Here is a 17,219-nt window from a genome sequence, read left to right on the forward strand (position 1 = left end):
TCTAAAAAATAATATAAAATAAAAATGAGTAATGACCCAAATGCCCGGAAAAAAACGCAATCGATATCAAACGCGTCGGTTGACCCGATTGAGGTCCGTCTTTCAAGAGTCCGACGTTACCATTCCTGGTAACCCGGCGCTTGGCGGGCGAGAAAGAGGCGAAGAAAATCCGTCAAAATGAAAGCCGTAGTTCAGCGAGTCGCCTCTGCCAGCGTTGAGGTCAGTGTCACTGGTCAATCTCTCTCTCTCTCTCTCTCTCTCTCTCTCTCTCTGTGGTTGTGGTGGGTACTTGAAAGAAGTATATGCTTGTATATGTTGGCTTGTCTATGTTGTTTAAACGGCGCAAGATAGCCCTTGCAGGTGGAGGGTCGTATCGTGTCGGAGATCGGACCGGGCCTCCTCGTCCTTGTTGGACTTCACGACTCGGACATTGAATCCGATGCTGACTACATTTGTCGAAAAGTGTTGAACATGAGATTGTTCCCAAATGAGAAAACTGGAAAAAATTGGGACCAAAATGTAAGCCCCCCAAAAATTCATGTTTGTGCATATGTAGCGACCACTCTGAGTCTCTTTGATATTTCAACTGTTTCTTCTTTGCCCATGCTCAAATTGGTTTCTGCAAAATCTGTGACGTGAATTTGCAGGTAATGCAGAGGAATTATAGTGTTCTACTAGGTACGCTTTGCGGTTGTAGTTTTACTAATTTATGTTGTTTGTTTATGAAATTATGTAAAAAGAGCATTTTGTCTTGGTAATCTTTGTTAAAATGAAGCAGTTCAACTTCCTGCGGCTGTGTTTTTGTATCCTATTTGAACAAAATGTATAACTAAATAAAGAGAATGTCAGATGGTTAATAAGAGGAAGGTGGATATGTTTGGAAATGAAGAAAGAGATGGTTAATAGAAAGATATGTGGATAAACAATTTGGTTGAAAAATCTAACCAAATAAAGAGCAAAAACCAAAGGACGTAGTTGAGGTGAAGGCAGTTCATTACTTGTCTCCTGTTATTTGATATTTGTCATTTGTGATTGGTGTTTTCTTCACTATTTTCTTATATCAGTCTTTTTGATCCATTCCTGTTTTATTTTATCCCAAGTGACATGGAAATCATGGCAATATCCTCCAAACCTTGGTGCTTTCCAAGAGTAATCACTACGCGGGGCTGTTAATTTTGTATAACCATCCATATTTGTGTACATTGTATATATATAACTGCAAATTTGTTGTCATTTAAAACGATGACACTTGGCAATATAACAGAGAGCTTAACATTGTGGATAAATGTCATAAGTCATAAGAAAGGAAATTCCAGGTTTTATATAAAAATGGAATAAGAATTCGTGCATAGCGTCCTATCTCTATTTGAGTTATTGGTTTGCCCAATTAAGGTAGGATTTCAGAGAACACCACTAATTTCCTCTCCACAAGTACTTCTCAATGAATATACTTTCCCATGTTTTTCCAGAGTTGGAGAATATAAGGGGCATCATTATTCATTCTAATGCTGTGTGGATGTTACAGTGAGTCAGTTTACATTGTATGGGATTTTGAAGGGTAACAAGCCAGATTTTCATGTGGCAATGTCACCAGACAGAGCAAAGCCCTTTTATGCTTCTTTAGTTGATAAGTTCCGGACATCCTACAACCCTAATGCAGTAAAAGGTAAATGATGTTGTATCATGTGCTTTTGTTATTACTGCACAGATAGCTTTGACCTGGTTTCATTTGCAATTAATGATCTGTTACTTAGTTCTTTTGATATTTCATTTTCTTGATGCTAATGCTTTGTTATTAATTTGAGATCACTAAAAATAGAACTAATTGTTATGATCTTGAGGGTTATTTTGTAATCTCTACCTCTATTAAACTGTTGGGCAAGTTAGGAGGCGGGAGAGGCTGTTATAACAGCCTCTAGAAACAGTTAGGAGGTTAGAATAATCATTGTATAGCTAGAGGTCTTCTTAATAAGGAGACCTACGGCACATGGAGGACTACCGATTGATTGATGAATAGATCTTTCTCTCTTTGATCTTCCTAATCTCTCTATTCTAATTCTCTTTTCCCTCTCTTTCTCAATCGGAATTACGGAAATTGCCAAGTCCTAATTCAAGGACTTGACAAATGGTATCAGAGCCGTACGATTCAGCTGTGAGGTTCGGATTCCAGGGCACAATGGCGGAAGGCACACGTCTGAAGCAATGGGAGATCCAGTTAGAATCACTGGAGTTGGGCGCGACCCAAACCCAGGAGACCCTACGACAAACACGAGAAGAATTGACTGAATGAAGGGAAGTAATGCAAACAGCTATGGAGAAACAGCAAGAAGCAACAAATCGATGCCAAGAATCGGTAGAGATGCAAGGGCAGAGGATGGACAGCTTGCTAAGCATGCTGTCTTCGCTACCCCAATTCCGTTTACCACCAGAATATCCACCAAGACAGTCGTCGGAATCGATTCTACCACACCAGGGCAATCGTCTGGGCACACAAGGGATTCTTGAGGAAGCAGACCAGGGTACGGTGCAAGGAGTTATGGGAAGGAATCACCAGCTAGGGATTCAGAACCATGTTCCTATGCCAAGATTGGAGATTCCGATGTTCGAAGGGAAGAAACCACGATGGTGGGTGAGGAGATGTGGACGATTCTTCTAATTTTACTGAATTCCAGAGGAGCAAAAGGTAAATTTGGCGGCGGCTTATTTGAATGAAGAAGCAGATTCCTGGTATCAAGGATGGATTCAAGATGGAGGAATGCAAGGAAGCTAGGCCGAATTTGCTGAAGGGTTATGTGAACAGTTCGGGGAGAAAAACATGACCGATGTAGTAGAAGAATTCAGCAAGTTGAAACAAGAAGGAACGGTGATTGAATACCAAAGCCGATTTGAAGAATTGAGATCTCTGGTGAGTACGGTACAACCTGGACTTACCGAACAGTACTTGGTATCAGTCTTCATTAGCGGATTGAGGGAAGAACTGCGGCCCATGGTGAAGATGATGACTCCAACATCCGTTAAACAAGCAGGGGAAAAAGCAAGACTTCAAGAATTGGCCTTAGAAGCCATCTTCAAGAAACATAAGGTTCCTTATAAACCCAGTATTTTAGCAGGACAGTATGGAGGGGGAAACGCAAAACCATTGCTAACATGGCATAGTCAACAAAATTCCAAAACACCCGTAAATAATAACGGGAGTAAAGGGAATTTGATAGAGCAGCAAAGGCAGCTAGGGTTGTGCTTCAAATGCGGAGAAAAATACGGTCCGGGTCATCAGTGCAAAAGACAGCTGATGAACATGGAAGCAGTTGACGGAGAAAAGATGGAAGAAGAAACAGAAACTAGGGAAACCATTGGTGAAGAGTTACTGGAGCAAGAAGAAGAAGAAAAGCTAAGGGAGGAAGGAGGAGAGATTTCGTTCCATGCATTGAAAGGAAGCCCTATGGGGCAAATTATAAAAGTAAAAAGACAGGTGGGAAAACGAAGACTGATGGTGCTTATCGACAGCGGAAGCACCCATAGCTTCCTCAGTGAAGCCACAGCAACAAGCCTTCAGTGTCCCATGACAGCCACAACACCTTTGTCGGTAACGGTAGCCAATGGAAATAGAATGTACAGTCACTATAAATGTCTCGGATTTATATGGATCATGCAAGGGCAAGAATTTGTGGCTGACTTGAGGATCTTAGACTTGGGTGGATGTGACATAGTCCTTGGCGTAGATTGGATGAGGACTGTAAGTCCTCTGACTTTTGACTTCAACAAGTTAGAAGTCACAGTGGTAATCAACGGACAAAAGTTAACCTTGCTGGGAAATTTGGAGCAAGGAGAGTGCAAGTTAATTGGAGGGAAAAGGCTACAGAAAATGATGTCAAAGAAGGGAGGAAAGATAGCCCAAATCTATTCTATACAAGCAAAAGAAATAGAGGATGACAGTGAAGTGAAGGCAGAATTGCAACTCACCAATGCTGACATCGGTTCCCAACTCACAAATAAGGTAGGTTTATCGGAGAACTTGCATTCACTATTGGTAGAATTTAAGGATCTATTTGTAGAACCCAGCTCTTTACCACCCCAAAGACCATTGGACCATTCAATTCACCTTAAACCAAATTCAGAACCTGTCAACATTAGAGCCTATCGATACCCTCCTGTGTAGAAAACTGAAATTGAGAAACAAGTTAAAACAATGCTAGACTCAGCCATTATTCAGCCCAGTCAAAGCCCCTATGCTTCTCCAGTCCTCCTTGTTAAAAAAAAAGATGGAACTTGGAGGTTTTGCATAGACTATAGACAGCTTAATTCCAATACAATCAAAAATAAGTTTCTTATACCTTTGATTGATGACCTATTGGATGAGTTATATGGTGCCCAAATTTTTTCTAAACTAGATCTTAGGTCTGGTTATCATCAAATCAGAATGACACCATCTGATATCCATAAAACAGCATTTAGAACTCACCAAGGGTTATATGAATTCACTGTTATGCCCTTTGGTTTGACTAATGCCCCTGCCACATTCCAAGCTTTGATGAATCAGATTTTTCTACCCTATTTAAGGAAATTCATCCTCGTTTTCTTTGATGATATCCTTGTGTACAGCCCCAATATTGAACACCATATTATACACCTCCGCACTACATTTGAGATCCTTAAATCTCACCAATTGTATGTTAAGCTCTCCAAATGTACCTTTGCTGTGAGGGAAGTGGAATATTTGGGACATATTATTTGTGGAGAAGGGGTATGAACAGATCCAAAGAAAGTGGAAGCAATGTTAGAGTGGCCTAGGCCTAAAAATGTGAAGGAGCTAAGAAGTTTCTTGGGATTGACAGGGTATTACCGAAAATTTGTGCAACACTATGGTATTATCAACAAACCTCTCACTGAGTTGCTGAAAAAGGAAGGGTTCCAGTGGAATCCGAAAGCAGAAGCAGCATTCTTGGCCCTTAAGAAATCCATGTCTACAGCTCCAGTATTAGCTCTGCCAGATTTTTCAAAGCCATTTATAGTTGAGACGGATGCTTGTGACACGGGGGCAGGAGCTGTGTTAATACAAGAAGGGCGACCATTGGCTTTTATAAGTCAAGCATTATCTCAAAGGCATTTAGGATTAAGTGTGTATGACAAAGAATTGTTAGCAGTGCTTGGAGCAGTTGACAAATGGCGACACTACCTAGAAAGCCAGCCATTTGTGATCCGCACAGACCATGAGAGTTTACAATTCCTAGGCCAACAGAGATTGCATACTCAGCTGCAAAGGAAAGGGGTTTCTAAACTCATGGGGCTGGATTATATTATTCAGTACCGCAGAGGAAAAGAAAACATAGTGGCTGATGCATTATCTAGACGCAGTGAAACTGCAGCCTGCCAAGCTATCATAGCAGTAGTACCTGAATGGATGGGGGAATTAGAAGCTAGCTATGGCCAGTCAGAATGGCTTCAAGGTATCCTAACACAGCTGGCAATCCAACCTACTGCAATAGTAGATTATACATTATCCAACGGTCTGATCAAGTACCAAGGCAGGTTGGTAGTAGGGGATGACAGTGCTTTAAAGGAGAGAATAATAGGAGCACTTCATGCTTCGCCGGTGGGGGGTCATTCAGGGATAAGAGCTACTTATCAAAATGTCAAACAATTATTCTTTTGGCCTAAACAAAAGTCAGATGTAGTGAAATTTGTGATGTCTTGCATAGTGTGCCAGTGATGTAAACATGAAAACGTGGCTTACCCGGGATTATTACAGCCCTTGGCAATACGTAATCAAGCTTGGGAAGGAATTTCTATGGACTTTGTGGAGGGTCTGCCCCGATCGGAAGGCAAGGATGTAATCATGGTGGTGGTGGATCGTTTGACAAAATTTGGCCATTTCATTAGTCTATCTCATCCATTTACTGCAAAAGAGGTGGCAAAAGTATTTTTGGACAGAATAGCCAACATCCACGGAATCCCTAAGACTATTGTCTCGGATAGAGACAAGGTATTTACAAGTTCATTTTGGCAGGAACTGTTCCAGAAATTGGGAGTAGGCTTGTGTTTGTCCACTGCATACCACCCTCAAACGGATGGTCAAACAGAAAGGGTCAATCAATGCTTAGAGGCATATCTAAGGTGCATGTGCTTCACAAATCCTAAGAACTGGAATCGATGGCTATCTTTGGCACAATAGTGGTATAATATCACCTACCACAGTGCTATTCAGAGGAGTCCTTTTGAAGCCATGTTTGGGTATAGACCCATGCTGTTACCTGCTATTTCTGAGTCTTCCCCTACTATGGCCGAAGTGGGGCATTATTTCCAACAGAGGCAGCAACTGTTAACTGTCCTAAGACAAGAATTGGCTAATGCCCGAAACCAAATGAAGCAAATAGCAGATAGAAGGAGGAGTGACAGGATTTTCAAGATAGGTGATTTGGTCTATCTCAAGGTAAGGAGGTTCTTGCAACAGCTCTATACAGTAGTGCCACCCTTTAAGTTGAGCCCCAAATATTTTGGACCCTATCCTATTGTGGCCAAAATAGGTCCAGTCGCATATAGATTGCAACTACCTGAAGGAGTGACAAATCATCCAGTGTTCCATGTTTCTTTGTTAAAGAAGGCTACAATAGCACCTGATTCTACTCGGACAGAATTACCACCCAATGCGGAAGAAGCAGAAGAAATCATAGAACCCCGCGCTATTCTACAGAAGAGGATAATGTACGAAGGAAAAGTACCCTTGACACAAGTATTAGTCCAGTGGTCACACCTTCATCCAGACCATATTACTTGGGAATACCTTCCAAACCTGTTGAAGCAGTTTCCGCGGGCCATGGGACTTCTCTAAATTCTTGAGGACAAGAATTCTTTCAAGAGGAAGGGATTGTTATGATCTTGAGGGTTATTTTGTAATCTCTACCTCTATTAAACTGTTGGGCAAGTTAGGAGGCAGGAGAGGCTGTTATAACAACCTCTAGAAACAGTTAGGAGGTTAGAATAATCATTGTATAGCTAGAGGTCTTCTTAATAAGGAGACCTACGGCACATGGAGGACTACCGATTGATTGATGAATAGATCTTTCTCTCTTTGATCTTTCTAATCTCTCTATTCTAATTCTCTTTTCCCTCTCTTTCTCAATCGGAATTACGGAAATTGCCAAGTCCTAATTCAAGGACTTGACACTAATTCTTTTCAAATGTGTAATTTAGCTATCCTACACAGAGATTACATCTAGAATTACATTTACTGGGAAGAACAGAAATTGAATTATTTACTTGCAATGTATTATGACATCAAGATACATGCAGAGCAGTGGCTGTAGTGTAGAAGTGCCTTGAGAAGTTTGGAAAAAGACCTTGCCAACTTAAACTCGAGTCTGGAAGCCATAAAAACGTTTTCATATTTCTTTTTCCTAGAGAACCTTAGTTGATGGTCTTGCATTACAATCATTTGGTGGATTGGAAGTTGGTGTGCTTTCAGAGTCTCCGTTATGGCAAGGTATTTTTGTATCTGCAAGTTAAAGTTCTTAGTAACATTTTGGGATTTTTAAATAGGCCTTTCTTGGTAATCTTTTGAATATTTGCTTGTGACGAGGAGAAGTTTTAGAGGAGAGTAATTTCTTACTACCATTGCTTGTGTTTAAATGGTGGTCAACATCTGAGTTGCATTTGCCTTAACATTCCCTATCATGAATGGGGGATTCAGTTATGTTGTAAGAAGTTTTGGAAGCTTATTTGATTTTGTTGTTGGGGGAAGGGATAAGGATAGCTTTTGAATTATTTGTGTAGTGGGGACTTGAGGTTGAATGAGGTTTTTCTTGCCTTAGCTTGAGTTGTAGGGGATAGGAGGGCAGTAGTAGGAGATAATTGCAGAAACGCAGGTTTAGCGGTGGTTTGGACAATACATTAGACACAAATTGAATGGTTTGGAAGTTGATGAGTTTATGCATTTGATTTTGGATTTTATACTATTTGCTCCTTTTGAATGGCAAGTAATATCCCGTCTTATGAACTAAAATACCTTTCATGGCCGGGAATCGTACACACATGCACACAAAGAATATAAACATTAACTGAAAAAGAAATAAAGAGACCAAGGATTTGCCGAGGTTCACCCCAAATTAGGACTACATTCACGTTGAGTTCCGATGAGAAGAGCTCACTGTACTAAATAAGAAACGGAGATTACACCCTCAAACATGGCTCACGAATACTCTCTATACATCACTGGTTCGCTAACAAAAATGTCTCAATAATCACAAATACATATTAGAAGCCAAGACCTATCGAACCAAAAAATAAGAAAGATAAGCATATACAGAGCATTTACATAGCAAACGAAGAAACCCCCAGAACCCTTGGCCGATCAGGACTCCCTCTCTCTATTCCTTTTTCCTCCCACGGCACTTCAAATCCCGATGCGAGAGATAAATAAAAGGTCTGGACGGCTAGGATTGAGCATCATAAAGGTAAGATGGATGGCCAAGATTTAGTCGTGCAACATAATCGATATTCCAACGGAAAGGCAACCAGGCGCCATCTGAAGAAGAGGATGGTTGTCACATGGCCATCTTGCAGGCACCACATGGCAGCATGCGGTTGCCAAACGTGGCCCTCCAAACCTTTAACCCAAACGGCATCGATTGATGCATCACCGAACAACATTAGTAAGCTAGGTAAGGACGGACTAAGTCTAATTTGCACTACTAATAGAGATATTACTTTGATGTAATCGGCAAGCTAATCGATGACATTATTCTAATGCAAGTCTGATCCACAATTAGAACAGTTCAACACATCTTATACATACAGGTGTGTCACCTTATTAAAAATGTTCAGTTTTGTGATATCACTTGCCTAACTCTGTCCATCCACTCCAAGTCAATCATTGTTTTTAGAAAATACATTCACCGGCTTATTTGTGCGTCCTCTCCTGTTTCTTGTTGTGATCGACAGATGGTATATTTGGAGCAATGATGAAGGTAACGTTTCCCAGCCCGATTTTCTGGGTTTCTTTTACACTCTTCTAGTTTTAGGGAGGGCAATGCTTGACAATGCGTTATTCTGATGGGACTTGAAGGTCAATTTGGTTAATGATGGTCCAGTCACAATGCAGCTTGACTCATCCCAACCCACCAACTCCAAGTGAGTGCATGCCGGACACAATGATCTTTACCAATGGTCAAGACTCTCTCTCTCTCTCTCTCTCTCTCAGCAAGCATCGTGTCCATGCTTGAGCTTCAGCCATCCACAACTAACAATTTAATGTATAATTGCAGGACTGCAAATGGTGCTGTTGAATAAGCATAAATTGGTTGGAGTCCCTCAAGTAGAAGGGCATTTCAAGTGCCCATATTGATTTCAAGACCTCTTTGAGATTGCTTTATGAGTTTACTTAAATCTATCTAGTCTTGATGCTCAGTGTCTTTCTTTCCTTTCGAACTCCCTTTCCCTTTGCTAAGATGGATTTTCCAAGCAAGATGGAGTCGACTAACAAGTGCTTAATTGACATTTCCGTTACTTGGATCTTGTGGTCTTTAGCAAATTATGATGTTGAAACTACAAACGGGTCATTAGCCCGTGATAATCATGAATAAACATGGATAAGCTTGACAAAAAGTCAGTGAATCCCGGCCGTTACCGGAGAAAATTTGAGGCACCGGCGGCTAGCGGGGAGAAAAAAAGAAATGGCATAAAAAAAAAAAAAAAAAAAAGCAAAAAAGAAAGAAACTTCCGTTGCCGGGAATCGAACCCGGGTCTCTCGGGTGAGAGCCGAGTATCCTGACCGACTAGACTACAACGGATTGATGTTTTAGGAGAGGAAAATAATGATTTGTAAGAAACAATAATCAGTGGCAAAGTAAAATATCAATTCCGTTGCCGGGAATCGAACCCGGGTCTCTCGGGTGAGAGCCGAGTATCCTAACCGACTAGACTACAACGGATTTGCTTTGTAGGTGGCGATCCATTATTATTTGAAAAAGGTTTCGGACTGAAAACAACCCAAAATATTAAAAAACAAGATAAAGCCTTCTTAAATTTTTTAATATAATGAAAGCAATAAATATATATCATGCAGGCTGGCAATTGTTAGGATTAAATGCCTTAACCAACCAGCCCAGGCCCCGTGGAGATGATGTCTGCCAGACTATACATTAATTTATTGGCGATGTACGTGTCTTGTAATTGGTTTAATAAATGTTAATATGTCTTAGAGTTGGTTGTATGCTTGTTAATGATATTTTTATAATTATTGAATTCTAGATTTTACAAATGCTTTAACAATCAGTAGGAGAGATGTTGCTGCGTAAACGATCGAAACAATGGATGCTCAGGTCTAGGAGAAAATCTAGTAATCAACAAATTGTCAAAACTCATGTGACAGTATTTAGATTTCTTTATGATTAGGAAAGCCAAAATGCCCACGTGTTTGGGTTTCAATATAATGTGAGGTTGAGTTCTAAGATGTACAGCTGTGCATTATAGTTAAACTATTATCATTAATTTATTATATCCTTTAATTATTATTAATTAAATGTCTAAGGAATATGGTTATCTATTGTCGACTGATCTTTCTCAAATGTTCGTTCTATTCATGAACTTAATGAAGTATTAGTTATGCTCAAATTTAAATGATCGAACTCACCTAATTACCAAAGATTTCTAGACTAGTAGTGCTTGTAGTTGATAACCCGTACATCATTTTGGACAGGTGAAGTTAAATGCTCAACCTAACCCAACATTATTAATTCACCTTTCTGCTCTATTTATGGAGATCAACCTGCCAGCCAGAGCCAGCTCAGGACCAATTACAAGCTTCTTCTTTCTCAGTTAGCTTTCTGTGGAACTCAGTTTCTCTGTGTCTCCAATGGTGAGGGTGGTGATGATTCTGCTTATGGCTGCAATATTAGCCATAATAATGCCAGTGTTTGCACAGGGCTTCAACATTCATCAGCTAAGGCAAATGGTAGCCAAAACCAATAGCTCTTGTTTGTTGGTGTTTGGAGATTCAAGTGTTGACCCTGGCAACAACAACCATCTTCCACTGGCCCCTAAAAGCAATTTCCCACCTTATGGGAAGGATTTGTTCACCGGCCGCCGCCCAACTGGAAGGTTCACTAATGGAAGGCTTGCCACTGACTTCATTGGTAAGCTTCTGACCCAGAACTATTATTATCATCAAACGTTGATCTTTTCTGAATAAAAGGATTTCAAATTATTTAAATAATGAATTTGGAATTGGGTAAATTATTGCATTCCAATCCTATATACATGGGTTGGACCATTTAAATAATGAATTTGGAATTTGGTAGTTAAAAATATATTAGGAATCCCTGTAGTTTCATCTTTTACGTTCATAAGTCATTAATTAGCCCAAAAGATTTGAATTATAAAAATAAAATAATTCATAAGGAATGTATCTGAAAATAGCAAAAGTACAAACAAGTTGAATGGAATTTAAAAGTAAAACCATAAGGGCCGGGGCTTTGATCTTCAAATCCGTTCTTTGTTTCTCTAGCGGAAGCATTTGGCTACGTGAACGTAATCCAAGCATTTCTTGATCCAACCATAAAGGAGGAAGCTTTATTACACGGTGTTAGTTTTGCATCAGCTGGCTCTGGCTACGACGAGCTAACCACCAACTTATCGGTGAGCTATTCCATATCTTAATTAAGCCAAGATTTAATTAAGAACGGCTTATATATATTTATAAATCCCAGTAATTTTGATGAGTTGTTGAGGCAGAAGGCGTTGCCTATATGGAAACAAATGGAGTATTTCAGGCATTATAAGATTCACCTGAGTCGAGAAGTAGGAGAGATGAAGGCTGAAGAAATCATCAGAAATGCCATACTTATAGTAAGCATGGGCACAAATGATTTCCTCCAAAACTACTACATTGACCCCACTCGTTCTCAGCACTTCACTGTCAAGCAATACCAGAATTACTTGATCTCTCGCATGCTTCGTTTTGTTAAAGTACTCTCTCTCTCTCTCTCTCTCTCTCTCTCTCTCTCTCTCTCTCTCTCTCAAATTACATACATGTTTGGTTAATTGGTTTTGGTACAGACAATGCATGAGATGGGAGCAAGAAGAGTGGCAATTGTGGGGGTTCCCCCTTTTGGATGCATGCCCATAGTGAAGACACTCAAGGACGAATCCAAATGCGATGATGAATATAACAAAGTCGCATTCTCCTTCAATTCCAAAATAAAGCAGAAGTTGGCAGTCCTAAATGCATCACTAGCAATGCAAACTGCATACATCGACATATATAGAGTCATAGCAAGTGCCATACATAGCCCCAAGAAATATGGTTTGTACCCTTGCATGCATGATCACCTTTTCTTTTCTTATTAATTTATTTAGTTTTACGCATGTCATTCCGTAAATTATCCACAAAAGTCTCTATTGGTGTTCATCTCATAAAACCAAATTATTTTTTTATCATGTCTTATACATCTTTTCCATAATAAAGCTGATGAAAATTCATTTATATGTGAAATGATAGGTTTCGAGGAGACATCAAAGGGATGTTGTGGCTCAGGGCTGATAGAATTTGGCGACACATGCAAGGGCATGAGCACTTGTGCTGATCCAACGAAGTACGTATTCTGGGATGCCATTCATCCAACTCAAAAGATGTATGAATTTATTGCTATTGAGGCTTTGAAGTCTCTTGCAGCGAGTATGAATTGATGATAACCTAAGGATGCTGCCAACTAGCTAGTCTCAAAAAGTACACCTGTCTCTCTAGTAGTACTATTAATTTGTGTGTTTCTCTTTTATGATTTTTGCTTTCCTCCCATCTCATTTTGGGTTCATGTCGTTATCAATGTGGCAATAATTAAATGTAAAATACCAAAAGATCAAATAAATTAAAATAAAAAAGAAAAAGGAGATATTGTTGAAAGAAATTAATCTCTTTGCTAATAGAAAGCACTATTTGGTCCATTTGCAAACAAAGACCGTCCACAAAACCCTCTACTGGGGCTTCAATGACAATGCATTGATCGCTTTGTCTCTTAAACTCAATTAATAGCGATGAGACTTTAAACTCACTAGTACAACTATCTACCACTAAGGTAGAGTAGTTAGGCTGTTTATTTGTACGACTCTAAATCCATCAATTAACTTTTAATTTATATAATCATGAAAATAATGTCAGACAATAAAATGTCCATCTTTTCTGAGTACAAACAGTCGACAGATACACAAGTTGAGAAGGGTAACACTAAGAGGACAGTATGCTATTGGGCATCAAATGTCCACCTCTAAGTTCAATGTAACTTTGATCAATTGGACCCTACAGCATCCCAAAAATCAAGAGGAATGCCTTAATTAGTCCTTGATGAGGAAATCAATGCTGGATTGAACAGCCTGGAAGAGGAGCTTGTATGTCCTCTCAGATGGGTGGATAGAGTCCCAAAACACGTACTCTGATGCATCAGAGCAAACGTAAGATTTTGGGTTGCACAAGAATGATGTCTCCAATAATCCAGTCCCACAGCAACCACTATTCACCTCTGTAAAGTCTACCACAGTTGAAAACAGTGATCAATGGTAATTAATTAATATCTAAGTTTTATGAAAATATTATTTTGTATTTAAATAGGGTATAATGCTTCTCGATCCAATTAAAATTTGGACCCAACAGCTGGGCGGGATGGGGTTTAATTTACCATTCCGCTTAGCTAGTCAGTTCAAATTTCAGACCGAACAGCATGATCCTTAAACAGGATAGGAGAAGAACAAGAATAAAGAAGAATTAATGCACTTACTGAACTTCTGGGTCTGGAAGATCATGTCAGAAAGAGGCTGATATATATCCAAGTAAACAATTCGCAGCCCAGAAGAATCTGATAAGCTAAGTTGCATGGCGTCCAGCTTTGTCTGGAGGATGAAGTTGTATTGCCGAGCAACCGAAGAGAAGAAATCAATGCAACCGCGGTGTTGAACTGCATTGTCTGAATTAACGGTAATGACGATAGGCAAGCACCCCATAGGCGGCAACCCGGCCACCCCAATTCTCCTCGCCCCTTGTTCCGACAAAGCCTGCAGGGAGCACGGGAAGGTTCGGTTTAAACACTGAAAACGAATTAACACAAAAAAACTGACAGTAATTTCTTATGACCCCTAAAGAGTCGATTAATTAGTGGAACCTGCATGAAGTGGTGGAATTGCTGCAGCAAGAAGTCCATGTAAGTAGGGAGATTGTAGGTCTTTCGCCGGATTGGGACAGTGAAATAGTTGACAACAAAGTCATTGGTGCCAGCACTAACCAGGAATACTGCATTTTGTATCAAACGTTTGGTTCTTTTCTTCCCTATCACCATCTCCACTCGCTTTTGGTACTCTTTGAAGTACTCCAGTTGCTTTGACAGTGATATTACATTCTAACAAAGAGGATGCAAATTTTCTTAAACTAAATTTTTGTATTGATTGGTATGGTATGTTATATACTACACTAGTATTCATGCATCATGAAGAAAACAAAAAATAAATAAAATAAAATAAAGTCTAACACAAATGTAGAAATGGTTGCCCCACTTTAAAATGGGTAATAGTAAAGTAACAAATAATTTGAATAAAATGATGTGGTTCATTTTGGGTTATTCACATTTTCATTATTAATGCTGTGGGGTTGTACTTTTTCTGGGTTGTACCTTTTTCACATTAATTAATGAAATTTATAGCCACGCATTAATAATGAAAGTGCTAAGGCCTATCTGGTAGGTCCTTTATCTTAATAATATGTTTAATACAAAAACTTGGGAAAATATATTCTTCTTACACTTAATTGTGGGGTGAGAGGGTCAAATCCGGATCCAGCTGAGGCGAAGCTAACTCCAGTCTTGAGATCCTCAATGCTAAGTGTTGGATCCAAATATGGAGCCACAAACTCCTTGACACCCACATAACTAGCTGCAATTAACACCCTTAATTTCTAGACTAACAAATTTTAAAGGAAATTTGTATGCATATATAATGCACAAAGACAATAGTTTACCAATAATTTTGGTGAAATCAAATGCGGGCATGAAGAGAACGACATTAACTCTTATCTTTGAAGATTAATGCAGTCAAAATAAGTTGTTATATACAATATTAATTGTTACAAACAAAGAAAGTTTTAAGTATATAGTTACCAATGAAGTCACTGGCCAGCCGGCCATTAGTAAACCTTCCGGTGGGAACTTGGCCGGGAAAATCTCTCCCGTAAGGCTGAAAATTGCCCTTGAAAATGGTGCTTACGAAGTTGTTGTTCCCAGGATCAGCTGTTGAGTCTCCAAACACGAAAATGGCTGGAACTGAATTGTTGAAAGGCTTTTCGACCTTTCCTGGAGATTGAGCTTGAGCTCTGGATGAAACAATCACCAAAACACCAAGAAACAGTAGAACAAAATGGGGGCATTGAGCAGATGAACTCATATTGCTGAGAGAACTGGTAAGCAAACGCAGGAAAATTGCTGGTTTCCAATATATCTCCTGATGATGTTAAATTATAATTGTTTCTGCTGTTGTGGCCATATTTATATTATATGAACCGGGTCGGTCTGAGAAGGACTTTTAGGTGAAAAACATCCTTGGATTCTGGGCTTTTTAACTTGTTTGCCACTGGATTTTCTTGTATTTTCTTTCCTTGTTTGTTTTCCCATAATTCTGCTTAGGTTGTGTGGTTGGAAAATCGACCAACCGCTACTGAAGTGAATAAATTTCTCAACCACCTCCCCGAATTAAACTGGGTTTGGTGGTGTTGACAAGAAACCAATTAATGTTACATTGAACAAAGTTGCTCAGATCATCGGCTGTTTCAAGCGAAGGATGGAGACCCTTAAGTTGATGGGGAAAATTTCCCAAATTTTGTAGACCATAAAGCTCTGGATACAAACAATAATCTGCAAATTAAATGCCCATTTAAGAGCTTATATAATAATAAAAAAAAAAAGTCACTTCTTATTGGAAGTTTAATTATTGTACTAGGATGTTTGAGTTTTAAAGAGGCAATTTAGCATCTTATAATTTTTGGAGATGACAAATTAACTTGGAAATGAATATTAATAAATTAGATTGACACAAATTGCTTAATTAGTGACTACATTAAAAAGAGTTTAAATTCTAATATCTTTACTTTTATGCTTTCAATGCCGGCTTAAACATGACTTTAGGCTCAAATTTTATTATTCAATCTTATTTAACTTTATCTCTAGCTAGTTCTAAGCTTTTATTTGTTTACCCATAGAAATGTAGTATATTTTGGCTTTTAAATTTGAGTTTTTTTTTTTTTTTTTGAATAAAGAGAATAAGATCAAGAATTAATGACTCTTGCTTGAACACGTAACTCTATATCAACTCGTTCACCATGTTGAGTTCTTTTTCTTTTTTTTTTTTAAATAAAGAACATTAGATCAAAAATTAATGATTCTTATTTAAACGTGACTCTCTATGTTAATTAACATACACCGTGCATTCAAAAAAACTTAACCAAATTCTAAATATCTTATAGGCATTGATGTAAATCATTCCCTTTGTAACTCGCATCCTAAACCTCTAGTTATCTGTGTTGCACACTTTAGACACAAGACTACAAAAATCTGATAACAATTAGATTATATAAATCCATATCCACCAGTCACAATTAGATTATATATTTTTTATCTAAAAAAATAACTACTGCATATAGCATCATTATTTAACAAGAATCGCAACTAGTTATATATATATATATATATATGCATGTGTAAATAAAAAATAAAGCAAAGACTACATTTTCAAAATTCCACATCAATCTGTCATATCAACCGATAATATATAGTCAAAACTAATATAAAATTTAAGTGAAAATAAAAATTAGATGATGAATTGATTAATGAAATTAAAAATTGAATTCAAATTTGCCCCCCAAAAGAAATCCTTTCTAAGCTTAAAATAATGTGAAAAAATTCAAAATTGTCTTGTTATGAACTATAGAAAATTCAAACTAAATGATCAATTTGATAGCAAAATCCGGCGGAACAAAAGCTAGGGATTTATTCAAATGTAAACTCTAAAATCACATGAATTGGGAAACTTGTATAAATCTGACAGTGTCAAATGAAAATTAATGAAAATGCAAACGATCGAGTTTAGCAAATCCAACGAAATATTATGAAAGTACGTACATTCTGGGAAATGGCATCGATCTTCCAAGTATATATTTTGTTAGGAAAAAATAAAAAATAAAGCAACGGTTTAGAGCG

The 17,219-nt window shown here is 38.5% G+C and overlaps 3 protein-coding genes and 2 non-coding genes across 8 annotated transcripts; 2 read left to right on the forward strand and 3 right to left on the reverse strand.

Moving 5' to 3' along the window:
* The first annotated feature begins 52 nt into the window (after positions 1–52).
* On the forward strand, positions 53–9,578 carry LOC127808338 (uncharacterized). 4 transcript variants are annotated; one of them, XM_052346846.1, is made up of 7 exons: positions 53–219; positions 361–519; positions 648–678; positions 1,526–1,666; positions 8,935–8,960; positions 9,059–9,159; positions 9,258–9,578. In XM_052346846.1, the coding sequence occupies exons 1-6, from the start codon at positions 178–180 to the stop codon at positions 9,125–9,127; spliced, it is 468 nt and encodes a 155-aa protein (XP_052202806.1). In that variant the 5' UTR covers positions 53–177; the 3' UTR covers positions 9,128–9,159; positions 9,258–9,578. The 4 variants fall into 4 exon arrangements, with proteins under 4 accessions (XP_052202806.1, XP_052202804.1, XP_052202805.1 ...); XM_052346844.1 differs by having other exon boundaries at positions 9,059–9,123; XM_052346845.1 differs by having other exon boundaries at positions 57–219; positions 352–519.
* A 131-nt stretch (positions 9,579–9,709) lies between these two features.
* TRNAE-CUC (transfer RNA glutamic acid (anticodon CUC)) lies at positions 9,710–9,782 on the reverse strand. The gene has a single exon. It is a non-coding gene; the product is annotated as a tRNA-Glu (tRNA).
* Positions 9,783–9,850: 68 nt separating this feature from the next.
* On the reverse strand, positions 9,851–9,923 carry TRNAE-CUC (transfer RNA glutamic acid (anticodon CUC)). Its single transcript has one exon. It is a non-coding gene; the product is annotated as a tRNA-Glu (tRNA).
* Positions 9,924–10,759: 836 nt separating this feature from the next.
* Positions 10,760–12,877, forward strand: LOC127807301 (GDSL esterase/lipase At5g45950). Its single transcript, XM_052345018.1, has 5 exons — positions 10,760–11,126; positions 11,498–11,628; positions 11,725–11,958; positions 12,049–12,295; positions 12,491–12,877. The coding sequence occupies exons 1-5, from the start codon at positions 10,847–10,849 to the stop codon at positions 12,676–12,678; spliced, it is 1,080 nt and encodes a 359-aa protein (XP_052200978.1). The 5' UTR covers positions 10,760–10,846; the 3' UTR covers positions 12,679–12,877.
* Positions 12,878–13,013: 136 nt separating this feature from the next.
* Positions 13,014–15,522, reverse strand: LOC127807300 (GDSL esterase/lipase At5g45960). The gene is made up of 5 exons (XM_052345017.1): positions 15,129–15,522; positions 14,774–14,904; positions 14,142–14,375; positions 13,761–14,034; positions 13,014–13,514 (listed from the first exon to the last, which is right to left on the reverse strand). The coding sequence occupies exons 1-5, from the start codon at positions 15,409–15,411 to the stop codon at positions 13,321–13,323; spliced, it is 1,116 nt and encodes a 371-aa protein (XP_052200977.1). The 5' UTR covers positions 15,412–15,522; the 3' UTR covers positions 13,014–13,320.
* Between the last annotated feature and the right edge of the window lie 1,697 nt (positions 15,523–17,219).

This window comes from Diospyros lotus, chromosome 8, assembly GCF_014633365.1.
Source record: "Diospyros lotus cultivar Yz01 chromosome 8, ASM1463336v1, whole genome shotgun sequence".
NCBI lineage: Eukaryota > Viridiplantae > Streptophyta > Magnoliopsida > Ericales > Ebenaceae > Diospyros > Diospyros lotus.

What these genes read in the sequence shown, in the direction of transcription:
- LOC127808338 (XM_052346843.1), top strand. Translation starts at nt 178, where the DNA reads ATGAAAGCCGTAGTTCAGCGAGTCGCCTCTGCCAGCGTTGAG. An exon ending in TCGCCTCTGCCAGCGTTGAG is followed by an intron (nt 220 to 351) that starts GTCAGTGTCACT and finishes GGCGCAAGATAG; the next exon opens with CCCTTGCAGGTGGAGGGTCG. An exon ending in TATTTGGAGCAATGATGAAG is followed by an intron (nt 8,961 to 9,058) that starts GTAACGTTTCCC and finishes TGGGACTTGAAG; the next exon opens with GTCAATTTGGTTAATGATGG.
- LOC127807301 (XM_052345018.1), top strand. Translation starts at nt 10,847, where the DNA reads ATGGTGAGGGTGGTGATGATTCTGCTTATGGCTGCAATATTAGCCATA. An exon ending in GCATGCTTCGTTTTGTTAAA is followed by an intron (nt 11,959 to 12,048) that starts GTACTCTCTCTC and finishes GTTTTGGTACAG; the next exon opens with ACAATGCATGAGATGGGAGC. An exon ending in ACATAGCCCCAAGAAATATG is followed by an intron (nt 12,296 to 12,490) that starts GTTTGTACCCTT and finishes GTGAAATGATAG; the next exon opens with GTTTCGAGGAGACATCAAAG.
- LOC127807300 (XM_052345017.1), bottom strand. Translation starts at nt 15,411, where the DNA reads ATGAGTTCATCTGCTCAATGCCCCCATTTTGTTCTACTGTTTCTTGGT. An exon ending in AATTCCACCACTTCATGCAG is followed by an intron (nt 14,035 to 14,141) that starts GTTCCACTAATT and finishes TGCTCCCTGCAG; the next exon opens with GCTTTGTCGGAACAAGGGGC. An exon ending in CTTCCAGACCCAGAAGTTCA is followed by an intron (nt 13,515 to 13,760) that starts GTAAGTGCATTA and finishes CAACTGTGGTAG; the next exon opens with ACTTTACAGAGGTGAATAGT.